This window comes from Lotus japonicus, chromosome 5, assembly GCF_012489685.1.
Source record: "Lotus japonicus ecotype B-129 chromosome 5, LjGifu_v1.2".
Taxonomy (NCBI): domain Eukaryota; kingdom Viridiplantae; phylum Streptophyta; class Magnoliopsida; order Fabales; family Fabaceae; genus Lotus; species Lotus japonicus.
Window position 1 is genome coordinate 67,233,735 of NC_080045.1, and position 23,882 is coordinate 67,257,616.

Consider the following 23,882-nt stretch of genomic DNA (forward strand, 5'->3'; position numbering starts at 1 on the left):
CAAACTAGTTAATTCATTGAAAATAATAAAAATATTCATTCGGAATAAAGAAGCAAAAAGATGTAACCCAACATAGAAGAAACCAAAATGAGATGTTCTTCTAAAACATAAACAAGAATTTCTCCGTCATAGCACTTTCTTCCTATTCAAAATTATTCTTGACGAATACACTTGTCAGAACAGTCTTGGACTGCAGAGAAGCCTTAAGAATCTTGATACCCTGAAAAAAAATTACAAAAAGGGCATTTTTCAATGAAACAAATTAGTATCTCCAATAACATATTAAAAAGAAGCCTATTACTTGACATGCATGCTTTTGTTTAAGAAACACTCTACTAAAAGAATATATAAAACTATAACATACCTCATCCATGCCCAAGTGAACCACCTTTTCTTGCAAGGCACCAACATCTTTGCCATTGGACTTACTAAGTAATATATTAATGTTTGATATTGACATGGGCTCAATGACTAAATCGTCCATGACCATGTAAGGTATCATCTCTTTCACAAACCCATTCTTAATGGAACTTCCCATATCATTAGCAACCTTCTTTCCCACATAACTTACTCCATTGTTCATAGTTCCCGAGCAATAAGCACAACGACTTGTGCTATCATATGTCACTGTATAGTGACAACGACTCAGGCACATGAAGAGCGAGGGTCCAATGATATCTTTAGCTGCCTCATCGTTTGTAGGAAGAAGGCCAGCGATTTCAGATGAAGAGATGAGAGCTTTTGGCTTTAACAGAACATCCTTACCTTGGTTTGGAACCATGTAGTTGTCGCCGAGATTTGCAACACTCTGGTAGAGATTTCCTAAGCTACCCACCATGCCTCTCTCGTTGAGGAACCTGACCACAGTTCCTATAGGGAGACAGAGCAAGTTGAAGAGAAAGTCAATGACAGGTTTGGATGCTTCAGCAAAGAGAACTTTCTGATTCTTTGTGTCTATCAAAAGTTTCATCGTCACTTTAGTGGAAGTAGAAGAAGAAGTCATATTGAAAGATAGATATCAGAATTGCTCTTGCTATGTGTACATTAGAGGCTATTATGTTCAATTTATTTATAGGCGCAGATTAAAGGGGTTACTGTTGCACAATTAAATAGGGCAGGTGCAACTAAATTGAGTATTTAATAGTTGTAGACTTGTAGTAGTAGTAATTAAGAGCTTGGAATGTGGAAGGTTCCAAAGCTCAGGCCTTAGCATTGAAAATTTGGAATGTGGAAGGTTTCCTTGGGTTCCCCTGCCGAAACTCTCTCGATAAGTGGATATTAATTTGGGCACAAGGTGCAAGAAAATAAATTTTTACTTTATTTATATTTCTTATATCAGTATTTCAAATTTTTTTTACAAATGGATATTAACACATATTCTAACAATTTAACAAATACTTTTTTTTTTTTTTACATAGGAAAACTAACAGCAAAACTACAAAGTAACTAAATCCTGTTGAAGAAGGGAAAACACTTCGTCAGGAGGAGAAACTAAATCAACAACAGCGCACTGTAACCTTACTCCCATGCCAGCTAAGTAATTTGCCGGAGCATTTCCTTCACGAGGAACATAGCCAATCTTGATCTCCCAATTTCTGGCAAGAAGAAGATGAATGTCCGTTAATAAGCTACCATAACGATGACATTCAATGACTCGCTTCCCAATCATCTTAACCACCTCTAGACAATCCATCCCACAAATAATTTTCCTAAAATTGAACATTTCAAACATTTATTTATTTGTATTTATGTTATTAGTATTTATACACATCAGAGTAGTTTTTTACAAGCTCAAGCATCACAATTCCATTAAATTTGCATTTAGAAACAACACATAAAGAGACTAGTGAACCAAAATTATTTATTGAATAATTAACAATAACTTACAATATGACTATTGTCAATTCACAAGAGCTCTAACATTCATTAACCTGTAGCTGACAAAGAGTTGAACATCAAGTAAGAATTCTAGCACATCAGCCAGGCGTAGTAGATAAACATGAGTTACTTTTATCACAACAGTCTACACATGGACACGAGAATCATGCTAAGATTACTGCTCAAAGCATGAGCCTGGACCAACAGGAGAAGCTCTAGCATAAAAATTAGTGACAGGTGCAGCTGGAACCCCTCTTCTATTCAACAGACATCTGAAGTATTGCAACCGGGGTAATGCAGTTTGGTTACTATTTCCTGCAGAAGTTGAATGTCTCGGACTCCACAAACGTTCTGTAGCAAACAAGCAATAGTAGTAGTTAATATTTCATAATCAAATTCACATATTCCCAAAAAGTATATATAACTAAGGAACATGAGAAAGTGAAGAGGTGACAAGAATTAACTATCCTAGAGGTTTAAGCTGTTAGGTGGATAAACATGAATGGTTTAGGTGGAGAAACATCTTTCACACGCACGTTGATCCACCTATCTTGTGCTAAAATTAATTTTTTATTAAAAGAATGAGAGCAACATGGACTGAACTCTAGACCATTTGGCCATAAAAAGTTTTGATACCATGTCACGAACCAACATAAGCTTTAAGGTGAAGGAACATTGATGATTTTATATTATATTTCTAGCAAGAGACACCTCTACAATTGAAATTGACAGGTCTATAAACATATACATACATGTATCGTGTTGTATCAAACAAGCAACAGGGAATACATGAGCCATTCACATGGCTTGCATATAGTAAGAGTATAAGAAGTGCTTGATCCATCTCCAGAATTACCAACACAATTGCATGCTTAATAGGTAAAGAATAAGCTCAAAAACAATAAAAACTAAGAATATGATACAAGACATGTGAGACAACTAACCTGCAGCGGCTGCAGCTCGAGGCCATATTGTTTGCTGAACGTCTGATGTATCAGCCTTCTCACCCCACATGCAAACTTCTCCTCCAAGTACAAGTTCTTGTTCTGAAGCTTTATGTATTCCTTCTAGTGGCTCAGCATTATAGACAACATCCCAAGGTACATCTATATGGTCAAGATACCAGACCCCTTGGTTACTGAAAATACACCTAAAACCTTTTGCAACAGCCTTTGGACAAACCCCAGAGCCCAACCTACAGTAATCACTTGATATACTTTACTCTGATAGTGAGGCTAAAGAGTTTCAAACCAAAATAAAACTATGTAGACAGAAATTCACCAGTTATGCACCACAGTCCGCGGATGGAGCTTAGTTGGAAATGCATTGAAGGTTTCCTCCCTGAGAAGTTGCAGAAAAAAGTCAAATACATTTTAACAACATGATAGTAAGTTCAATTAAAATAATATTTCATAGGTATATATTGACATGTATAGAAGACAAACTACAACTGGAATTTCAAATACTAGGAGAGATATCCATCAAGGATAAATTAAGGGTATGAATGAGTTTTTTATGCTTCAATGACACACACACACACACACACATATATATATACACAGATCATACCAGTTTACAGGACTCCAATTTTTCAAAAGAGCTATGGTTTGGGCCTTCAGAACAAAATATTGATAGGCATCTTGCGCAGTAGAGTTGTGATTCCTAAGCCTGCATCGGAAATACAGTCACATATGAACACTTCTTGATACAGGACAATCAATAAAATCCATGGATCATGATGGTTAATTTTGTGGAACTTTGACAACCTTCTCAATGGTCAGCCAAAAAATTGAATGGCAGAAAAAAATTGTGTAGCTGAACTCGGGTGCATGCTTCACAAGCAAATAATCCCAAAGTTAATTTGGTAGCAAAATATGATAACTCAAGGGACTCAAATACAGCAACAGGAATGCTGATAAGTAACAACCCTTTAGTTAGTCAGTTAGTTAGTTAGGGAAACCCCTTAGTTAGTTAGTTAAGAGATAATTAGAAAGTATGTTCAGAAGTCCCACGTTGACTAGGGATATGGTCACGATAGCCCTCATATATGGGTAGGCAACCCTCAACTCTTGAGCTAGCTTTTGAAGTAGAGTTAGGCCTCCCAAATTCTAATAAAGTTAAAGGCGATAGACTATAAATAAGGAGAAAGGGAAAAGAGGAGGGTATAACCGTATAAGAATTGCAATCTGAGTCTTTTGGGGAGAGTCTTGGTCTCTCAAATACCAGTAAATTTGTGTAGTTTTCATGTCGTTCTTTCAATAAAATTCAGTATTTCTTGTTGTTCGTTGCTGGCACCTATCAAATGCCTTCCCAATTACTTTCTTCTAACCATTAGATACAGGAAAATATACTACTTTTATTCAAGTTTCCAATTTTCCATAGCTTGATGGATTTACAGCTCTAGGCAATAAAAAATCATAATATAATTTAATGGATGAGTATAAAACATTAAGCTTTGTACCATTTTTGCACATGTGAAGTATTGCTCCAGCAATCTGTCAAAATAAAATGCAATTTCTTATCAATTAGCATTGATACAAAATGGATTATTATTTACACTGAACCAAGCTTTACCTTCTAGTATAATTGTTATTATTATAAATGTTACAAGGTAACGCACACGGTTGCTATTACACATTTTAACAATATAATGATCAATTTCAAACTGAACTAATAATAAAAAGTGATTCATTGGCCCTTAGTTAATAGCTTAAGCTTTAAATCAAGTGATTCTCTGGCATGTTGCAGAAATAAAGCCATGCATACTGACCTGTATGCACTTCATCACCACCCAAGTGAAATAGTTCAAATGGGAATATTTTTCTCATATCTGTAAAATTTAGAAAGCGAAAATTGGATAAAGTTAATTCATGTAAATAATAACTGGAAGATGCGGGCATGCAGGGATGATCATTGAGCTGGTTTTGACAAACCTCATAATATTGATAATTTTTTTAGCCTAAAAAGAAACAAGTGAAATATGTAAGAGTACATTGATGCATGTTTTATAGGAACTTAACCTGTTAGAATACCAGAAAGAACATCAAAAGTAAACTGCTTTGAAACATCTAGTGGCTCCCTACAGGAGGGTGATGGCCAAAGATCAGGATATCCAATCCCCCTACACAAGAACAAAAAAACAACCTTAAAATGTTTCTGGTGTAGAATAGTGGTCAGTAGAAATAGTAAATTGTTTGATCAACAAATTAAAGCCCAAATATATAAAATAAATGGACCAAATCTTGCATAAAACTTTTAAAAAGTAGTGCTTGATAACAAGATAATAATCAGAGTCAGACCAAACAGGTATCGAAGGTGAAAATAATCAATTCCCAGCTGTATTGGAAACAATCCATTGGAAGCACAAGTCCATAGCTAGAGAGCTTCAACTTTTCTACGGTACAAGAGATCTTGCAGGTTTCCGTGGATAACCATTCACAAAAATATTATAAATTGATAATATTATCAGTCTATCAGCTTAAGAAAAAAATGACCATGACATGAGCTTTACCATGATTCACCATGACCTGGGACATCCACTTCCGCCATCACATTTATCCCTGTGATAAACCATGCAAATATTTGTTATCTTACATGACAATAAGAAAGATGGAAGGGATAAAAGGAATAGGTAAACTTTAAAAATCCAAAATGAAGACCAAAACTGCAAAAATGAAACTAATATGAAACAGAAACTTCAAACGGACTCAAAGATATCTCACCTCTCATTTTGGAAAAGCTTCATACCGAGGCAAAATAAAACATGAAAAGAGAACAGTGTTAGTCAGCATTAGATTAAGAAAGCCTGCTCAAAGATGGAAACTGGATAGTTACAATTAACTAAAGGATTAGATCAATTGATCAGGATATCATAATATTATTCTGGGACTACAACTACATATAGTTCTCTTTTTTTCAATTAACTGAGTTTATAACACAACTTATTGTCTAAAATTTTCAGTTCAAAATAGCAAAATTGTTGATAGACATATAATACAATTCATGGTTGCAAAATTCTATAAAACAGAATGACAGGAAGTTCAAGGAAAATATGATCTTATCAAAGACCTGTCAGGTAACTTTTTTTCAATTTGTTCCCATCGGCAAATTCCTCTTGCCGATTATGAAAAAAAAAAGTTTTGGATTATTTTTTGAAAAAAACTTTACAGAGCTGATATATTGGTAGAAGAAGGAATGCTCTTACTTGACAATTTCATATGCATCCTCTACCGTGTAACGTTCCCACTCTGTGTATGAACCTTTCCACAAATTTGGATATGATGGAATTTCAAGAGGAAATGACTGCTCGTCTATGATATGCCAATGTAAAACATTCTACCAAGTAAAGTTTTTTATATTAGCATTACATGAAACAAAACAGCATGGTATGCTAGTTAGGATATGCTTCTTTGGTTTCCAATTGTTACAAACAGTTGGGAGAGATAAAAAAAATAAACTTATGACATTTATCTTACAAGTTTAGCATAGGACATTGATTCAATTATCTGCTTAATTACATCCACTGGTAAATAGTGCCTGGATGTATCTGCAAAATAAATAAAAGAGCAAGATATGAATCAATAGCCTCAAATCATATAGCATATAAACACTCGCCAAATATAGTTTTCTCTCTTTTAAATTTGTTTGGCTCACCTAACATGAGTCCACGGTATGGAAATCTCGGTTTATCTCGGATGGACCAAGGTGTCTTGTATATTTGTACTTTTTTAGTTGTATAATCAAATGAACACAACTGGCTGAACGTCTGTTAAACAGAGGGAAAATGGAGATTATATGTCATGCATAAGTCTAAAGAATTACAACTTTGTTCATCATTTAGAAAGCACGACAGCGCTGTGTCCAGAATGCAGAATGCGAAACATAAAATTGACAAAAGTTCAGTTTTCATTTCAAGGAAAACAAGTATATATATAATAAAACTAATTTTAAGCAACTTCTTATCTCTATGCCAATAGGTATACATGTTATTATTCCTAAAGAGTGACAATTTGAAGGTATAAGAAAGAAACAAATACATTCTTTCAAACTGCTGAAATCTTAACCAGTATACATGAATACAAGTGAATGTGTCGAGTTTGCCAATATATGGGGAAATACAAACCTAAAATATGAAAACTGAGTATTGCACAAAAAAATTACTAATATCTACAACCCCTTTCATCATATATGAAATAATGCCAACAAAGCACACTAGTTTGCTATAAACAAGAAAAACTGCTTTCTATTCACCATCTCTGATGCCATCCACCACCTATCCTCCAACTTCAGGCCCCTAATTAAGTGCAAATGATAGGGAAGAAAGAAATGAGCTTATTGAGTTGCAAATTCTATTCATACCTCTAATCCACGCAATGCCCCAAAAACAGTATTTGCCTACATTAAATAAAATCACAAAATTAGATGATTCACAATCATATAGAGATGACTATATCACAGCATATTGCAGAAAAATACCACATAGTGCAATTTATTTATCTCGGTCCCTTCCAATAAAAAGAAGTGAAGCACAGCACAATTTCTAGTCTTTTCAATCGTTAACAGATAAACAGAAACACTTCAATTAAATAATACTCTAGTAAACTACTGTTGCAAATTTGCAATGCTTATATGTTCCGTGAAAGTGAAGTTTTAAGTCCTCCATTGACTAGTTCCTAGTGCAGAAAAGTTAGAAAGGGAAAAGGACAGTGTATACTTCAGATTCCCACAACAAAATAACATCATCCAATAAAATTCAAAGCAAGAGCACACACCTCAATCGTGACTTGTCCAGCAACGGAATGCACATTGGGTTCAGCTATGAACAAGTTGTAGCTCTCATCCACTCCAAGTTGAAGCTGCAACAAAACACAAGTACACAATCACCAAAATCAAAACTTCCTCAAAACCCAGAAAAAAATATCATAGATACAATGATTAATGAATCCACCTACCTCCTCACTCGTGGAACGAACATTGATCCTCAATTTGGTAACATCATAGACAGCCTTCACAGTTCTGAGAAAACGGTGTCCAAACACTATCCCTCTGTATCTCTCGAAACCAGCTCGGAGAATGGGAGAGGCAGCACCGTTGCCGGAGAGTGAGAGTTCAGGATCAACGGAAAGGGTCCCGTTGCCGGAGGTGAACTTCGCCGGCAGAGGCCAAATGAATGGTTGCGAGGTTGTGAGCCCAACAGCAGCTTGTGATTGTGAAATGCTGAAAGCAGCAATGAGGAGGAACAATGTGGGTGTAGCTCCGGTGAGCCATCTGGGTATGCTGCATGAAGCCATGGCTCTGTGCAGCTATGGCAAAAGTCAAAACTTTGAGCTTGCTTAGAGAAAGAGAGAGAGAGAGTGGTTATTGGCTGGCGTTCGCGTCGCGTTTAGTTTAGTTTTTCACTTTACTGTCAGCGCATGTAGGAAACTGGTGGATCAATTTTTTCATTCATAAAGGTTGAGAAATCGAACTCTCAATCACTTAACTAAGAAGAGACGAAGTGCTGAATCACTCGTCAACCTACTTGGTTTCTGTTTATGTTATATAATCATCAGAATTATAACCAAGTTTATTTTCTTTATATGTAAATAAAACAAAAGATTGTGTAGTGTTTGAGACTTGAACGTCTTGTTATTAGTATTATTACATTTGTTTATTTGTGGCCTAAACCAATTTGGTTATCTTCCTCCTCCACTACTCCACTAGTAAAGTAAGTTAAGGTGGGGATCTAGATTCTAGAATAAACAAGTAGCATTGCTTGCTCGTGAGTCCTGAGGTATATAGTTAATTAATATTAATGTGATGTGATTGGGTTTGTCCTCAATGAAGCTACATCCTCCCTAGTTTCGGGCATGAAAATGTGAAAGGAGGGTGAAAAAACGATGGCCTTATAAGGAAACATATCTTGAAGGTAAAGTCACCATGAAGGGTGACTCATGGTTAGATAGTACTTAGATGTGTCAATTAAGCTGATCCAACCCAGCCCATTTGAGCTAGCCCGTAGCTAAGTGGCACAATAATTTATTTTGAATGAGGAGCACTTAAAAGAGGGCTTGAGGTCATGCAAGTTCTGTACAGTGAATGAAAACGAAAGGGATTGAAAAAGTAAATTATGATTCAATTGGGAAAAAGGACGAAAAAAGTGGATGACAAGTGAAAGCAATAAATTCAAAAAGTCTATATACTATTGGAAAGGTTTTGGTCATATGGTGGGGGCAATTTTCTATTTCATGGGGCAATATAACACAATATCCTAATACTAGTATATGTTATTGTTGCAAATTATGAAAATCATGTGGAGGCAGCTGCCCCCTCCATTGGCAATGTGCATCCGTAGCACATCAACCTGAAGACTCTTATCATGTGAATAGATTAATTTTATTTTCTTACTAATATTTACTCGGAATAGGTACATGCGAGTGGCATCAATTCATGGATCTACGAATAGAGCAGACCAAGCTCAACTTAGCATCAGCTATAACTGACACTAAGTTACCAAGCGTCAGCAGTGAACCACTGCTAATTGACGTTAAGCGAACACTAAAGTGGGCCGGTAGTTTTAGAGTCTGTTTTATGCAATGCTAATAGCAGCTTAGTTGGCGTCACACATCATTAGTTAATTAGTATCGACGGATCCGAGAGTGAACTTAAATGTAATTAAATTTTCATTACACGTTTTTCTAATTATCTAGTGTTGGAATGGACGTGTGCCGTCAATTAATCATGATTTTGTTTTGTCTTTATGGAGGAATTGTATGTAGGGGATATCCCACAAATCACGTGGAGGGTGCTGCTCTAATGGCAGTTGCACAAGACAAACAATGGTCATTTACAATCTCCTCTAATCTCTTCCCAGCCAATTATCATTTATCTCCCACGTGATACTACTCCTTGTAGTTGTCCCACCCAAATCACCCTACCTCTCTTGCTCTATATTCCACTTTATTTTCATTCATCTGCACTGCGTGTGTGATCATCTTCATAACATTGATTTGCACTAGCTACTTCATTCTCTCATCCTACACATCAATACAAAATCTTGTTACCTGCACACTACTAATTAAGAGATAGCATACCTAGTTTAATTTATGTAATGGCAGCCCCATCATCATCTTCTTCGTCATCTTCTTCCTCTTCTTCTGCTTCATACATTCATATGGTAAACCACATAATTTTTTATTTCTTTTGTGTGTGGTGACATATATTGATCATCATATATATACTCATATTTATGATGGAGTATTATTTTGCACACACTAGTATAATTAATAATTAACTTTTACACAATATTATGTAGGTGCAGCACTTGATTGAAAAGTGTTTGATCTTTAACATGAGCAAGGAAGAATGCATGGAAGCCCTCTCTAAACACGCAAAGATCAATCCTATTATAACATCTACTGGTATGATCAATATTTTCTCTCTATAAATTAAGAGCTAGCTATATGCATAAATAACATGCACACATGTGAGATCACATATATAATATTGCTTGGTGTGAAAATCAAGGAGATGTGAGATGATCATCGAGAAAATTGAATAACAATAGCCAGTTATATATGATGGGGCTAGAATTTGAAGCTTAGCCCTCAATTTTAATCATCATCAATAATTTGATCATGGGAATTTATATTTTGGGAGTTTACCACCCAAGCTTCTATACTAATGGCTCACTTTGAAAACTTACACGAAAGAACAATATTAGAAATTATTAAGTTAAATTATGATTTGTTTTAGTTACAGTTATCTGGTGGTACCCCCACACCATAGGTTAAAAACCTCATAAGTCTTTTGACCGAACCAATATAACAGTTTAGGATTTTAAGAGAAATTTTAAAAAGTCGTCTACCCTATATACAACAAAACATTAGGTTCACATATCAATTACACTTAAGGGCCCGTTTGGTGACCAGGACAGGATAGGATAAGACAGGATAATAATCATATCCTGTTGTTATCTGTTGTTTGTTGCGCCAGCAGGATATGATAACACTATCCTGTCTCCTATCATATCCTGTCAGTCATGTGTAAAAGTTATCCTGAGGGGGAGCTAGGATAGAGCAGGATAGGATACCAGTTATATATTTTCTTTCAGTATCCTAACTCCAAATTAATTTATTTTATTATTATATAATTTATAACTTATAATAATATTAATTAATAAATATAAAAATATTAATTTAACTAAAATAAAAAATAAATAAAATTATTATTCATAAATAGTAAAATAGACTACTCACTTACAAATATTGATTTATTAATAATAATAGACTAATTTAATATTTTCATCTCCTATTATTTAAAAATTATTTATCTACTTAAATAAAAATTTAAATATAAAGTTTTTTTAAAATAATAATATTTTTAATTTAGTTAATTTTTATTGTTTATCACGTGTCACAACTAAGTGAAAAACATTGATTATAAATATTGATTTTTTTAATAGTAAAAGATTAATTTTTTATTTTCATCTCCTATTATTTAAAACTACTTATCTACTTATATAATAATTTATAATTCAAATATAAAGTACTTTTGAAATAATAATATTCTTAATTAAGTTAACTTTTATTGTTAATTATCACGTCTCACAACTAAGTGAAAACCAATCGGTTAACTGCATAATTTTATTTGAAATATAGGGTATCTTCAAAACAATAAAATAGGCTAATTATTAAAATTTAAATTAATTTAATTTATAATAAAATATACTCATTCATGAAAATGTAAAGAAATTAAATTTAATAAAATGATCAATTTTAAATGTATTTTTTATTCAAATATAAATCTGATACATTTTTCCTTATCATATCCTGTCCTTATCATGTGCACCTCAAACACAGGATATGATAAGAGTCTATCCTGCTCTTATCCTATCCTGTTGATATCATGTTCACATATCATATCCTATCATATCCTATCCTGACCACCAAACGGGCCCTAAATCTAGATGAGATATGAAAAGAATATAAATAAATGTGTGATATAATAGATTATGTGATAATAAATGTATAGTGAAATATGAAGAAAATATGTCTAAAAATGAGATACAAGAAAAAATGAGGTGTGTGTAAGGTAAAACATATTCTCACATCTATTTCTTAATTATATATTATGGTGTATCCATCCCCAATAGAATTTACCAATATTTATCCATTACATGATGATATCCCTTATACATAGAGTAGTGATCACACCCATGCACTTATTTTTGTTACGGTTTTAGACTAACACAAACAATGGTAAAATAAGACCACAACCGTGGGTGTATGGGTTAGTCGATCATATAATATCTTTCAATTCTATATATCTTATTCGATGATACATATGTCGTTACGTGCATCAATAATAAATGCAGTGTGGAATGAGTTAGAGAAGGAGAACAAGGAATTTTTTGAGCCTTACAACATGAAGTTTAAGAGTTCTAAAGACGACATAATGTCTGAGGAAGAGACAACTCAGATGATACAAAAGATGATTTCAGAGTCAGATTCATCCTCTAAAGATGATGTACAAGACAACTAACCAACCATTGAAAACGAACGAACGATCTTGCTAGCTATAGTTTGGATACTTTAGTCCCACACATTATGCAACCAGCCAAAAACACAAAGGAAAGGTTCACCGCATCCTACTACCTATCACTAGTTTCAAACTAGTGTGGATGCTTAATTGTTATCACTTATCATGTAAGTAACAAAATGCCACACTGTAATTTGATCTCATAGTGTGTGCGCATGTATAAGTATATACATATGTGTGTGTGGGAAGAAAACATCATGTTCTCATGTAATTATATAACATCATGTATGTTTAAATCAGTTCCTCTTTATGAAACTCATAAATTACTCACATATAAAATTTCTCCAAAATTTATTTTAACTGTAAAATCTATTGTAGAAGGGTTTTCAAACATGTCCTACATGCAAATGAGATAACTTACATGCTAATTAAAACAAGTCTTTAAAACAAAATTAGGTGAAATTTTTTTAAAATTAATTTTTTAAAGCCAATAGTTCAGTTTTTTTTTGATAAGCCAAGAAAATATATTAAGAGAAGTACAAGAGGTACTTCAACCCAATACAAGATAGGAGAAAGAGATAGAATAGGAGTAAAAACTAACCTCAACCAAGGACAAGAAGTAGTAACACAAAACCGTGTACTACTAATAAGCACCCACCCGATAGTTCAGTGAATGAGATAACTTACTTCTTATCATCATCATCATTATTGTATAGGGTGGTGGTGGTAGATGAGTCATCGTCATTTACGGGACCACAACCTCTGAGGGCTTTTAACATCATCAATATCTCTCACTTCTTTCTCTCTCTCTCTCGGTAAAGCTCAAATTGGGTGTGAATGGATCCTTTTTGTTATTATTTTTTTTATAGACAAATGTTAATTATTAGTAAATTAGTATATTCACTAAAGTTTGAACCCTGACCATTCACCCTTCAATGACCTTCATATTAAACACTTGTATCACAAGTAAACACAAGAAGTCAAGAACAAAGGATACAATTATTATATAATATAGGTGAACAACACACTCCAACTGTTCAACATGGTAAGTAAACCAATCCTACTCATAACAGGGTTCAATCACTCTACATGACATATCTGATCATTAACCTCATAATTTAGAGCTACTTCATGCATTGACCTTTGGAGCCCATCCTGCAATGACATATTCCTTTGCTGCCTTAGTTTTCTCAAATGATTCCCGGGCGAAGAGCAACTGCAACATAGCATAATTTTCCATCAATCAACCAAATCGTTTACAGTAATACTATTCAAACCAACAATTACATCTTTTTCTTTACTCAATGCAAAAGATCTTAGCTGTAAGTAGTGATAGAATAAATCAAGGCACTAAGTACCCAAGAAGTTTATGGTATGGACTTTTAGATTAACACTCTTAATAGCTGTGATGAAAGTTCTAAGTCATCGTGTAGCACAGTAACATCAGATAACCAAGCTATCTTACTAGAGCTATGTTTGGATATTCATTGATACCGTAAACGGACAATGACACACACCTCAAGACAAAAAGTAAACAGAGCCTTGAAAAATCAAGAGGAAAAATATGACTTCTGATAATAGTCAGAGTGATAGCTTATCCAGTAAAATATTCAAATAAAACCATTATAGCACCATAATCAGAGAAACTACTAAAACAGTCTCTAAAAGTTTATCACAGGATGCATGAAGGTGTACACAATAATCAGATCAAAACAGCATAAAATGATTATCTTAAATCAGGGAAACGATGAGAACATGCATGAAAAATTATTCACATATGCATATTAAAGAGAACAAAAGAAAAAACTGCAAAGCAATACTCTGATCTAATGGTCAGCCTCCTACAGTTGGGTAACAATGTTTGTAAGAAAGAGGAAATCATGTAAGATGAATTAAGGGCTTAACCGCTTAAGTATCAATACTTCCATTTATATGGCTAGGATAATTAAGATTGAACACAGGTAATGCTAAAGCAAACTACTTGTTTTTTGGATGAAAGAAGATATTTTGATCAGAGAAAAAATAAGGGCAAGTACAGAAAGGGAGAAAGCAAAGCATTTGAAGAAGCTAAAATATGTGATGATGCTGTCTAAAAGAGAATATCTAACAGAAACTTCCCCAACATACCAATGAACATTTGACACCTAATAGGCATCCCTATCCAATATATAAGGGTAATGAACCCCCCTTGAAGTTAAAACTTAAATTTATCTTCATCGTCTGTTTTCAGAAATGCTATAAATCTGTCCAAAAGAGACAGATAGCACAACTCTTGAAATATAGCAATGCACATAACACCCAAGTGATAAAAAAAAAACAATATTTTATTACCACAATTCATCTCATCAGATATTGAAAACATGTGCTTATATACAGAAAGGTTCTTGAGTCTTGACTTGCAGATTACTCATGAAAGTCTGACGAATTCACAAGGCTTCAATTACTTTGGGAGTAAAATGTTTTAGACTATCTCAAATAAGGTTTACTTTCACTTTAAGGCATGATCCATGTGGCAAGAGGTATCAGGCATTAGTCTTTGGAATCCAGTTTTTTTCATGGCAGTCTAGAAAACCCCCACCTTAATGTTAGAAGTGCTTTTTTGAATATCAATTTGATTCCGAAAGGATAGGTGACATCAAATTGCCCCTCTAATGAATTTGTTTCTCATTGAACACCATCAAAACTATTTTAATAAATAGTAATTTGGATTATTTTAATGTAAAAGAGTCACCATCTGACAACCAAATTGATTTAGTAATCTTTTGAGAACCAACTTGATGTTTCAAAAATCAGGACCAAAATCGAGGTTTACTAGCTCAAGTATGACTTTCTCCATCCCCAATCGAATTCATGCAGGATCAACTATAAGAGAACAATAGATTGATTTACATGCCCTGTATGATGTAGCACACTACTTATGGCCATGAAAATCTATTTCTGTTTAAAATTACTATGCACAAATCCAGTTTTTCTGTAACCAAAGACCAGTCTTCAGTTATGTTTACTTTATCACTTATAATCACCTTCCTTTCACACGCTTTATCTGGACTCCAATACATTTAAAATTAGATAGATAAACACTTGTCCTTCTGAAGAAATTTAAAGCATAGTACAAACAATACAACAAAAAATAGCTCCTATGATAAGTTTGACAATAAAAAATTCTCATTACCAAATACCAATTATTGTCGGTGAGCGAATCAAACAACTATTCAGTGGCAATACAGAAGGCATGACTAAATAGTCTCAAAAGATTACACGCTGTGCAGAAAACAATAGCATACCTTGACATAGTTGTGGACATGTGCCAAACTTTCAGGAATGCTCCATTTCTTGAAGTGGTCAAGTGCTACCACTAGATGGTACAGTTTTGGTGCCAAACTCAAATCAACAGCAGTGACCCTCTCCCCAGCAACATATGGACCCTGACCAAAACCCCAGTATATTATTAGTGTAGCCAATTAGCTTGTACAAAAGAGAAAGCAATTAACAAAAACTTAGTGCATTTTTGGAAATTCTCCTACAATTGAATCTAGAGCCAAAATCAATTGTGAGTAGCTAGCTTCTGGTGTCACAATTGATTCTGAGGATATTAATTAAGCTGATCAAAACATGCTACTACTCATTTATAATGAATTCCTATACATACATGGGCCTTAAGATGTTCATCCAAAGCACTCAACTCAGCAACCAATGCTTGCTCAGTTCCATCATTTGCATCCTTGCTCTTCAGAAAGCTCACAAAAGACCCAAATATCTTTGATCCCCTGCAAGTGTAAACACAGTGCACAGCCAAATTCATCAGTGAAGAAAAACCATCTCAATTCAGATAATGTATTAACAATTAGAACACAACATAATTTAAGTACCCCTTTTATCCTCAACAGTGAGTAGTACTATTTGTATCTTTCACATAACCACAACCCCTCACATTTGCAGATACCAAAAAAGTAAACTAGGAAAGCACAAAAATAAAGGGTCAAGGAACATACACTGAGGCAAATTCAGGAGGAGTAACCAGAGATGGTTCAGGATATTTTTCCTCAAGAATTCCCACAATAACATCAGAATCAGCCACCCATTTGTCACCAAACTTAACCACAGGAACCTTCCCTTCAGGGTTCACATCCAAAAACCTACCAATCACAAAAACATTAAAACTTAACATCACCCCAATAGAAATTTGGACACAGTGAGAAGAGTACAATACCATTGTGGTTTGTTGCTGAGATCGATGAGGTGAATTTTGTGTGGGATTTTCTTCTCCTCCAGAGTTAAGAGGACCCTTTGGGAAAATGGACCTGGAAACAAAATTGCCAGAGAGAATCAGAAACAAAACGCAGAAAGAGAGAAAAGGGAGAGAGTGGAAGAAGAAGAAGAAGAAGGAGGAGCTTACAGTCTCCGAGAGCATGAGGAGCACCAACAGCAGCCTTGACAGCAATCTCGAGAGCCATTTGCGATGAAGGATGAGAACGAATGCAATGCACAACCGAAGAAAGAAACAGAGACACCAACAATAGGAAAATGGCCAAACACTGTATTTTCACTATCATCTTGTCTCTGTTCATTCTTCACACCATTATTATATAGGGAACAAGTTTCACAATCACAGGTATCTGAATTAAACAAATATAAAATTGTTTCATAAAAATTTCTAATAATTAATTTAATGATTTGTAGATATCAAAGTATTAAGTATAGCGGGTTGGTCTAGTGGAACATACAGTTTTCTCTATCTTAAAACAGGATGTCATTCTCTCGTGCTAAATTTTCCTCGATCAATAAATTTTGATGAATGAAGGATAGGGAAGTTAATTAATTGTTAACTAGTAAGAATAAAACCTTGCTATTGCTTTATTAAGTTAGACGGTGTAATTGTATATGATTTTCACTTAAGTGTCATCATTACTTGTCTAATTGTCTTGCCTTTTATCAAATCTTTATATTCCCCTCTCGCGATAGTAAAATATTACATGGTACTCTCTTCATTCTAAAAAATAATTGTTTAGGCATTATTTCAATATTTTAAAATATTTGTTATTTTAGAAAGTTAATGTACTTTTTGATAATTTTTTCCACTCATACCTTAACTTGATAAATTTTCTTTTATTTATTATTTTTATTAACTCCATTTTTTTCATTTAAATTCAAGTAGAATTTAATAGTAGCACGTAATACTAATGAAATTAAATAAGGATACAATTATATTATCAAATAGTTGTCCCTTTGGGTCACAATCTTGAATAACAATTTCTGTCTCATCTTACCCTTTATACTATCAATAATGTACATAAGCATGACACGTATTTTATGCATGCGCACTATAAGGTAAGGTCATTGATCTCGTGGTCCACATCATGTCAAGAACATTTAAAGGCTTACCTACTCTGTGAAAGTTGGAACTGAAACCGCTTTATGTGTCTGCAATCGTCCAAAATCCACCACACCACTCGTTTGTAAAAGGGAAGGCCCTGAGTGTGAGTGTGACTCGTTGTCGACTTTCTTTTGGTTGAAACAGTGAAACTTTAAATTGCATTTGCTTCAACATCACATAGACAAATTAAGCAACTGAAATTACAGAACTGATTGTACATTAAGCAAATGAACAGTTATGTATATTGATATGACCATAATGTGAATGCATGTTACGATGAAGAATGTGAATTTTGATTTATCAAGAAAGAAAAAAGAAAAGGAAAGTGAAATATGGGCTATTGTAGCTTTTCCTCCTGTAACTAGAAAAAAAAAATATGGGCTACTGTAGCTTGGTGTTCATAAAGGCCAAATGAGTGTATTGGGCTTGAAGGAGTAAGAATACAATGAACCTAATTGGATACGGATTTTTTTTAGCTATTGAATCTTATATACTAAAACATGCATTAATATTATGAATTTAATTGAATTTAATGCTAATGGACAGAATTGGGGTTGACCAAAAATGCTAATGGACCGTTAATTTAATGGTAATGCAACGTTAGTGTAAACATTTTTTATATATTGAAATTCAATAATGGGTCGCCAAATAATAAATTATATTTTTAATTTAATTAAATTAAAAATAGCATAAATATTTTTGAATACGTGACATTTAGTTATTGGACGTCTGTGTTTTACACAGAGGATGCACAATTATTAAACTCTAATATTATTTCCATGAAATCTAATTTAGACGAAAATCGCTTGTAGTGGAGCGACGGGTTCCAAACATTTTTCATGCAAACGCGTGATGTATCGAGGATGGAAGAGACATTGGAACTATACAGACTTTTATAAGTGTAAACTTAATTTATAAAATATTTGAACTTCCTTCTCCAAATTCACTTTCTCTCATTCTTTTTTTCTCTTTCTCCCTTCGAAACTCTCTGGATCAAAATTAAATCAGGTAATTTCTCAAATAATATCGTCTCAGTTCAAACATTATTGTAGAAGGAGACTATTTTCAAACTCAACGTATTATAAAGGAACTAAAACCTTATTTAACCCTATTTTATTATCAAAGGGCAGTGTACATACATTTTTTTTACCTAAAGCAAAAATGTTCAAGTGAATTTCTTTTAACAAAAAAATCTTAAAGAAACTTAATACATCTATTAAACCAAATAAGTTAATTAAAAAATTTACTTTCCTTCTTCTTTATTTTCATTTCCTCATACTTTTCTTTCCTCTCATTTCTTCCCAAACCAAACATAGCCAGCCTAGAGTACTAAATCAAACTTTTATATTCTTCCACTTTTTCTTCCTCAATCTCTCAAACCAAACAACTTAAAAAATTATCTCTCTTTCCACTCTCTTTCTTTCCTTTCTCTTGCTTCCTCTCACTCTCTTTCCTCTTATTTTTCCTTCTACAACCAAACACAACCTAAATCACTAAAATCAAACACACTCACAATGTGAGTGTCAGTAGAGTAGAGTAGATTTAAATTTCAACTTATGTTTTAAATATGTAAGTAGTTTGAATTAACATTCCAACGGTAGTAAATTCATTTTCACAATCACAGGTATCTGAATTATAATAATTTTTTTTTGAAATAGAATTATAATAATTAAACAAATATAAAATTGTTTGATAAAAATTTCTAATAATTAATTTAATGAGTGAACAACAAACTTATTCAATAATATTTTCACAAATAATAACCTTTCTTTAAATTACTTGTATTAACTATAGCGGGTTGGTCTAGTGGAGCATATAGAGTCTTCTATCTATAAGTCGCTAGTTCAAACCTTCTTTGAACCCGACAGTTTTCTCTATCTTAAACAGGACGTCATTCCCTTACCCTAAATTTTCCCAATCAATAAATTGTTTGGCTGGACCACTTGAGAGTGGAGGTAGACCAAGGCCTCGTTTGGAAGTTCACTTATTTGAACTTATCTGATAGCATAAGCGCTTATGTCATTGTTTGACATAACTTATGCAAACAACTTATGATCTACCATAACCTGTTTTGAGCTTATTTTCATAAGTTACTCATATAGCTTATGAAAAAAAATTATGTTTGTATATAGTTTATTTTCAATTTATTTCAATAATTTTTTTAAAATAGTTTATGAATAAGAACTTAGGTCATATGAATAAGCATTTATGACCATAATCGCTTAATTAAGTTATTTTCTCAAACATGACCCAACACTATCATGTGGCTTCTTTGCATCTTCAATACTACTTGCTACATATCATAGAAATTTTGGTGAATGAAGGATGGGGAAGTTAATTTATTGTTAACTAGTAAGAACAAAACCTTGCTATAAGTTACGTTAGAGGGCGTAAGTGTATATGATCTTCACTTAAGTGTCATCATTACTTGTCTTGCCTTTTATCAAATCTTTATTATCCCCTCTCAGCCCTCAATCTATATATATATTGAAAATAATGTTTCCTTCTAGAAGCCTATGCCACATGGCACCCCCAAATTCTTCCAATTTCCCTCCAAGAAAAAAAAAGACATCCCACTTTTTTGTGCATACCTCCTCGAAAACAAGGTAAAGACTTTCATTTTCCTCCATTTCCTATTCAACTTATACTTCTTCCTCCCATCTTTGGAATTTCTTATGAAAAAAACCCATCATGTTTTTCTCTCCGTTCGTCTGCTCCATGGTAAGTATTTTCAACTTTCTTCCATATTTTTCATACTCCTCTCTTTTCTCCCTTTCATTTTTCTGTTTCTCAATTCTTTATTCAATTTCATGTTAAGCAACTTTCACCTTCAATTTTTCTTTCATTTGAAACAATTATAGAGAAAAATAATTTATCAATCATGTGCTAGGTAATGCTTTAATTTTATCTTAATGCAAAAATAATTAATTTTGCTATACGTGTGCATTGGTTAGAGAATTCATTTGCTCTTTTGAGACATTTCTCACATTATTTATTTAATCTATAACATTTTGATATAATTTAATTAATGAATCCTTAGAACATTTAATACAAATAATTTTGTTGATATGTTTAATTTCTGATTAATTTTTCATTGACCAATAATGAGTATTTTATTTTAGGAAAAAATTAAACATTAATAAAAATATTTCAGCATCCTTTTGTGCATACCTCCTCGAAAACAAGGCAAGGACTTTCATTTTCCTCCATTTCCTATTCATCTTATACTTCTTCCTCCCATCTTTGAAATTTCTTATGAAAAAAACCCATCCTGTTTTTTTCTCCGTTCGTCTACTCCATGGTAAGTATTTTCAACTTTCTTCCATATTTTTCATACTCCTCTATTTCCTCCCTTTCATTTTTCTGTTTCTCAATTCTTTATTCAATTTCATGATAAGGAACTTTCACCTTCAAATTTTCTTTCATTTGAAACAACTATAGAGAAAAATAATTTATCAATCGTTTCGGTTTTATAATTTAATTACCCAAATTTTTTTTTCAAATCCGATCCAATTTTTATCGGTTTGGATTGGATTGGATTTCAGTTTTTCAAAGAAAGTAAAAATCTTGAAATACATAACAAAATAGAAAATAAAATCATAAAACAAGAAGCACTGTAAAAGTTACAGAGACAAGATATCATGCTTAACACTAACATCAATACTGTAAGAAATGAATTATGTACGCACTGATATGTTTCACTTTCGCTGAATGAAAAGAAGACATATGTCTCCTAACTTGGAAAATGTTAAACACATTACTGTAAAGGTTTGGGTATACATGGAATAAAATATTATAAGTATGGTTAAATGGGTAATTATGTATGTCAAAATTTAAATAAATAAATACTTTCGGTTTGGTTTGGATCGGTACGATTTAGAACATGGGAACTGAAAACCAATCCGATCCATTAGCGTAAATATTGGTTTTTGCTATTTTCGGTTTTTCAGTTTTTGGTTTTTTTGGATCGATTTGAGCGGTTTTAATTGGTTTGGTTCAGTTATGAACACCCCTATTTCATGATCCTATTATTTACTTATTCATCCATTTTTTATTCACCATCATATATTGTTTCACCCCTTTTTTAAATCATGAAGGGGAAAGACGAACATCCTTCAATTTATCTGCTTGGATTGATAAAATGAATTTTTCCTCCATCGTCCCTGGTAGGCGGTGGTTACCAAAGGTATGATCAAAGAGCCAAGGACAAAAAAGAGGAACGAGTTCAAACTTAAAAGTAATAGTCACATGAGAGTTTATTCAAAAATAAGAGAAGCCTCTGGATCTAAATAATTTTCGTAAATTATCTATTATTTTGGTTTATTTAATCTGGCGATTTTCTCCTATGATTTGATTTGAGTTTTATTAGAAGTGGGGTTTCATTTTGTTGTTACATGTTTTTTTTTTGTCCTTTAGCCACCAGTCACCACGGGGGAAAAAAGCCCCACGTGACTAATCTGGCTCGGGATACGGTAGTAATGTCCCTGACCACAAATGTATTATATTTTCCCTTAGAGGGGATCGAACCCGGACCAGAAGCCTAGGCGAAATCCCTTAAGGAAATGCACATTCACCAAACATTTTGAATCAAAATATATATATTATTATTAGTGTTATTGCTGTTATAAATAGAAACATTGATATGAAAAATAATCAATCAAATATTAATAATTAAACATGTATAAAAAAATTAAAATACTGATTTAATGCATATATAAAAATTTGAGTGAATTTAAGTCTTATAATTTAAAATATTTAATTTTTTTCATATTAAAAATTTATAAGTAAAAAGTTGTGGTAGATTAATACATAATTTTCACTATTAAGAACATATAGTTGAAACAATTGTTAAAATATATTTACTAAAAAGATACAAAACATAATATTACATGAAATTTAAATTGTAAATAACAAAAGTCACCCGTGCAGGGCACGAGTAATCCCGCTAGTAGTAAGATATTACTTGGTATTTACTTCGTTTCAGAAATAATGTTGTCTAGGCACCTTTTCAATATTCTAAAATGTTTGTTATTTTAGAAAATTAATGTATTTTTTGCTATTTTTTTCACATATACCCTCACTTAATAAAATTTATCTCATTTATCACTTTTCATATTAATTAACTACAACTTTTATCTATTAACTACACTCTTCTTTATTGAAATAGTAATTTAATAGTTAGGCATGATACTACTAATAAACTTAAATAATGATACAATAATATTATCAATAATTTTCATTTTATCATTTGTGACACAACCATAAAAAACAATTTTGTTCTCATGTTAGTATGTTACCCTTTATACTATCAATTAATTAGCATGACACGTTTTTTATGCATAAGCACTATAAGCTAAGGACGTTTATCAAAACTTTGACATTCCCTCTCTCAATATGTCAATAGTAAGATATTACTACATGGTATACATGGTCTATAAGCATGACACGTTTTTTATGCAAGCGCACTATAAGGTAAGGTCATTGATCTCCTGGTCCACATAATTTCAAAAACATTAAAAGGCTTACCTACTCTGTGAAAGTTGGAATCGAAACCGCTTTATGTGTCTGCAATTGTACAGCTCAATAACCCACCCTTTTGTAAAAGGGAAGGCACTGAGTGTGAGTGTCACTCCATTGTCTTTCTTTTGGTTGAACCAATGAAACTTGAATAGTTGAATTGCATTTGCTTTAACACCACATAGACAAATTAAGCAACTGAAATTACAGAAGTGTTTGTACATTAAGCAAATGAAGAGTTATATATAATACCGACTGATATGCGCCTATAACGTGAATGCATGTTACGATAAAGATGCGAATTTTGATTTATCAAGAAAGAAAGAAAAAAGGAATGTGAAATATCAAATATGGGCTATTGTGGCTTTTCCTCATGTAACTAGGAAAAAAAAAAAATAGGGCTACTGTAGCTTAGTGTTCATAAAGGCCCAATGAGCGTATTGGGCTTGAAGGGGTAAGAATACAATGAACCTAATTGGATACGGATTTTCTTTTAGCTATTGAATCTTAGTATATACTAAAACATGCATTAATATTATGAATTTAATGCTAATGGACCGTCAATGTAACGCAATATTAGTGTAAATATGTTTTA

At 33.0% G+C, this 23,882-nt stretch overlaps 4 protein-coding genes across 5 annotated transcripts; 1 reads left to right on the plus strand and 3 right to left on the minus strand.

Annotated features, from left to right (window-relative positions):
• Window positions 1–16: 16 nt before the first annotated feature.
• LOC130717819 (beta-hexosaminidase 1-like) lies at window positions 17–8,394 on the minus strand. 2 transcript variants are annotated; one of them, XR_009012411.1, is made up of 17 exons: window positions 7,830–8,394; window positions 7,650–7,733; window positions 7,237–7,272; window positions 6,532–6,643; window positions 6,354–6,424; window positions 6,083–6,213; window positions 5,601–5,617; window positions 5,390–5,438; window positions 4,899–4,999; window positions 4,649–4,708; window positions 4,340–4,373; window positions 3,448–3,546; window positions 3,160–3,219; window positions 2,823–3,073; window positions 1,888–2,229; window positions 365–1,595; window positions 17–220 (listed from the first exon to the last, which is right to left on the minus strand). XR_009012411.1 is itself a non-coding variant. In XM_057568190.1 (15 exons), the coding sequence occupies exons 1-15, from the start codon at window positions 8,166–8,168 to the stop codon at window positions 2,054–2,056; spliced, it is 1,620 nt and encodes a 539-aa protein (XP_057424173.1). In that variant the 5' UTR covers window positions 8,169–8,394; the 3' UTR covers window positions 1,842–2,053. The 2 variants fall into 2 exon arrangements, 1 of the variants encoding a protein (XP_057424173.1); XM_057568190.1 differs by lacking the exons at window positions 17–220; window positions 365–1,595 and having other exon boundaries at window positions 1,842–2,229.
• Window positions 143–970, minus strand: LOC130720034 (uncharacterized). Its single transcript, XM_057570617.1, has 2 exons — window positions 365–970; window positions 143–220 (listed from the first exon to the last, which is right to left on the minus strand). The coding sequence occupies exons 1-2, from the start codon at window positions 968–970 to the stop codon at window positions 143–145; spliced, it is 684 nt and encodes a 227-aa protein (XP_057426600.1).
• Window positions 8,395–9,650: 1,256 nt separating the features above from the next.
• On the plus strand, window positions 9,651–12,795 carry LOC130718102 (uncharacterized). The gene is made up of 3 exons (XM_057568569.1): window positions 9,651–10,033; window positions 10,172–10,277; window positions 12,233–12,795. The coding sequence occupies exons 1-3, from the start codon at window positions 9,968–9,970 to the stop codon at window positions 12,397–12,399; spliced, it is 339 nt and encodes a 112-aa protein (XP_057424552.1). The 5' UTR covers window positions 9,651–9,967; the 3' UTR covers window positions 12,400–12,795.
• Window positions 12,796–13,376: 581 nt separating this feature from the next.
• On the minus strand, window positions 13,377–16,963 carry LOC130718101 (glutathione S-transferase DHAR2-like). The gene is made up of 6 exons (XM_057568568.1): window positions 16,793–16,963; window positions 16,607–16,697; window positions 16,389–16,532; window positions 16,046–16,163; window positions 15,681–15,821; window positions 13,377–13,612 (listed from the first exon to the last, which is right to left on the minus strand). The coding sequence occupies exons 1-6, from the start codon at window positions 16,947–16,949 to the stop codon at window positions 13,526–13,528; spliced, it is 738 nt and encodes a 245-aa protein (XP_057424551.1). The 5' UTR covers window positions 16,950–16,963; the 3' UTR covers window positions 13,377–13,525.
• Between the last annotated feature and the right edge of the window lie 6,919 nt (window positions 16,964–23,882).

Coding starts and splice junctions, on each gene's coding strand:
- LOC130720034 (XM_057570617.1), bottom strand. CDS start 970: ATGAAACTTTTGATAGACACAAAGAATCAGAAAGTTCTCTTTGCTGAA. Junction 221..364: donor TTCACTTGGGCATGGATGAG/GTATGTTATAGT, acceptor ATTTTTTTTCAG/GGTATCAAGATTCTTAAGGC.
- LOC130717819 (XM_057568190.1), bottom strand. CDS start 8,168: ATGGCTTCATGCAGCATACCCAGATGGCTCACCGGAGCTACACCCACA. Junction 7,273..7,649: donor CTGGACAAGTCACGATTGAG/GTGTGTGCTCTT, acceptor TATTTAATGTAG/GCAAATACTGTTTTTGGGGC. Junction 3,074..3,159: donor CGGACTGTGGTGCATAACTG/GTGAATTTCTGT, acceptor TGATTACTGTAG/GTTGGGCTCTGGGGTTTGTC.
- LOC130718102 (XM_057568569.1), top strand. CDS start 9,968: ATGGCAGCCCCATCATCATCTTCTTCGTCATCTTCTTCCTCTTCTTCT. Junction 10,034..10,171: donor CTGCTTCATACATTCATATG/GTAAACCACATA, acceptor AATATTATGTAG/GTGCAGCACTTGATTGAAAA. Junction 10,278..12,232: donor TCCTATTATAACATCTACTG/GTATGATCAATA, acceptor TAATAAATGCAG/TGTGGAATGAGTTAGAGAAG.
- LOC130718101 (XM_057568568.1), bottom strand. CDS start 16,949: ATGATAGTGAAAATACAGTGTTTGGCCATTTTCCTATTGTTGGTGTCT. Junction 16,164..16,388: donor CCTCCTGAATTTGCCTCAGT/GTATGTTCCTTG, acceptor TTACACTTGCAG/GGGATCAAAGATATTTGGGT. Junction 15,822..16,045: donor ATGAACATCTTAAGGCCCAT/GTATGTATAGGA, acceptor GGTTTTGGTCAG/GGTCCATATGTTGCTGGGGA.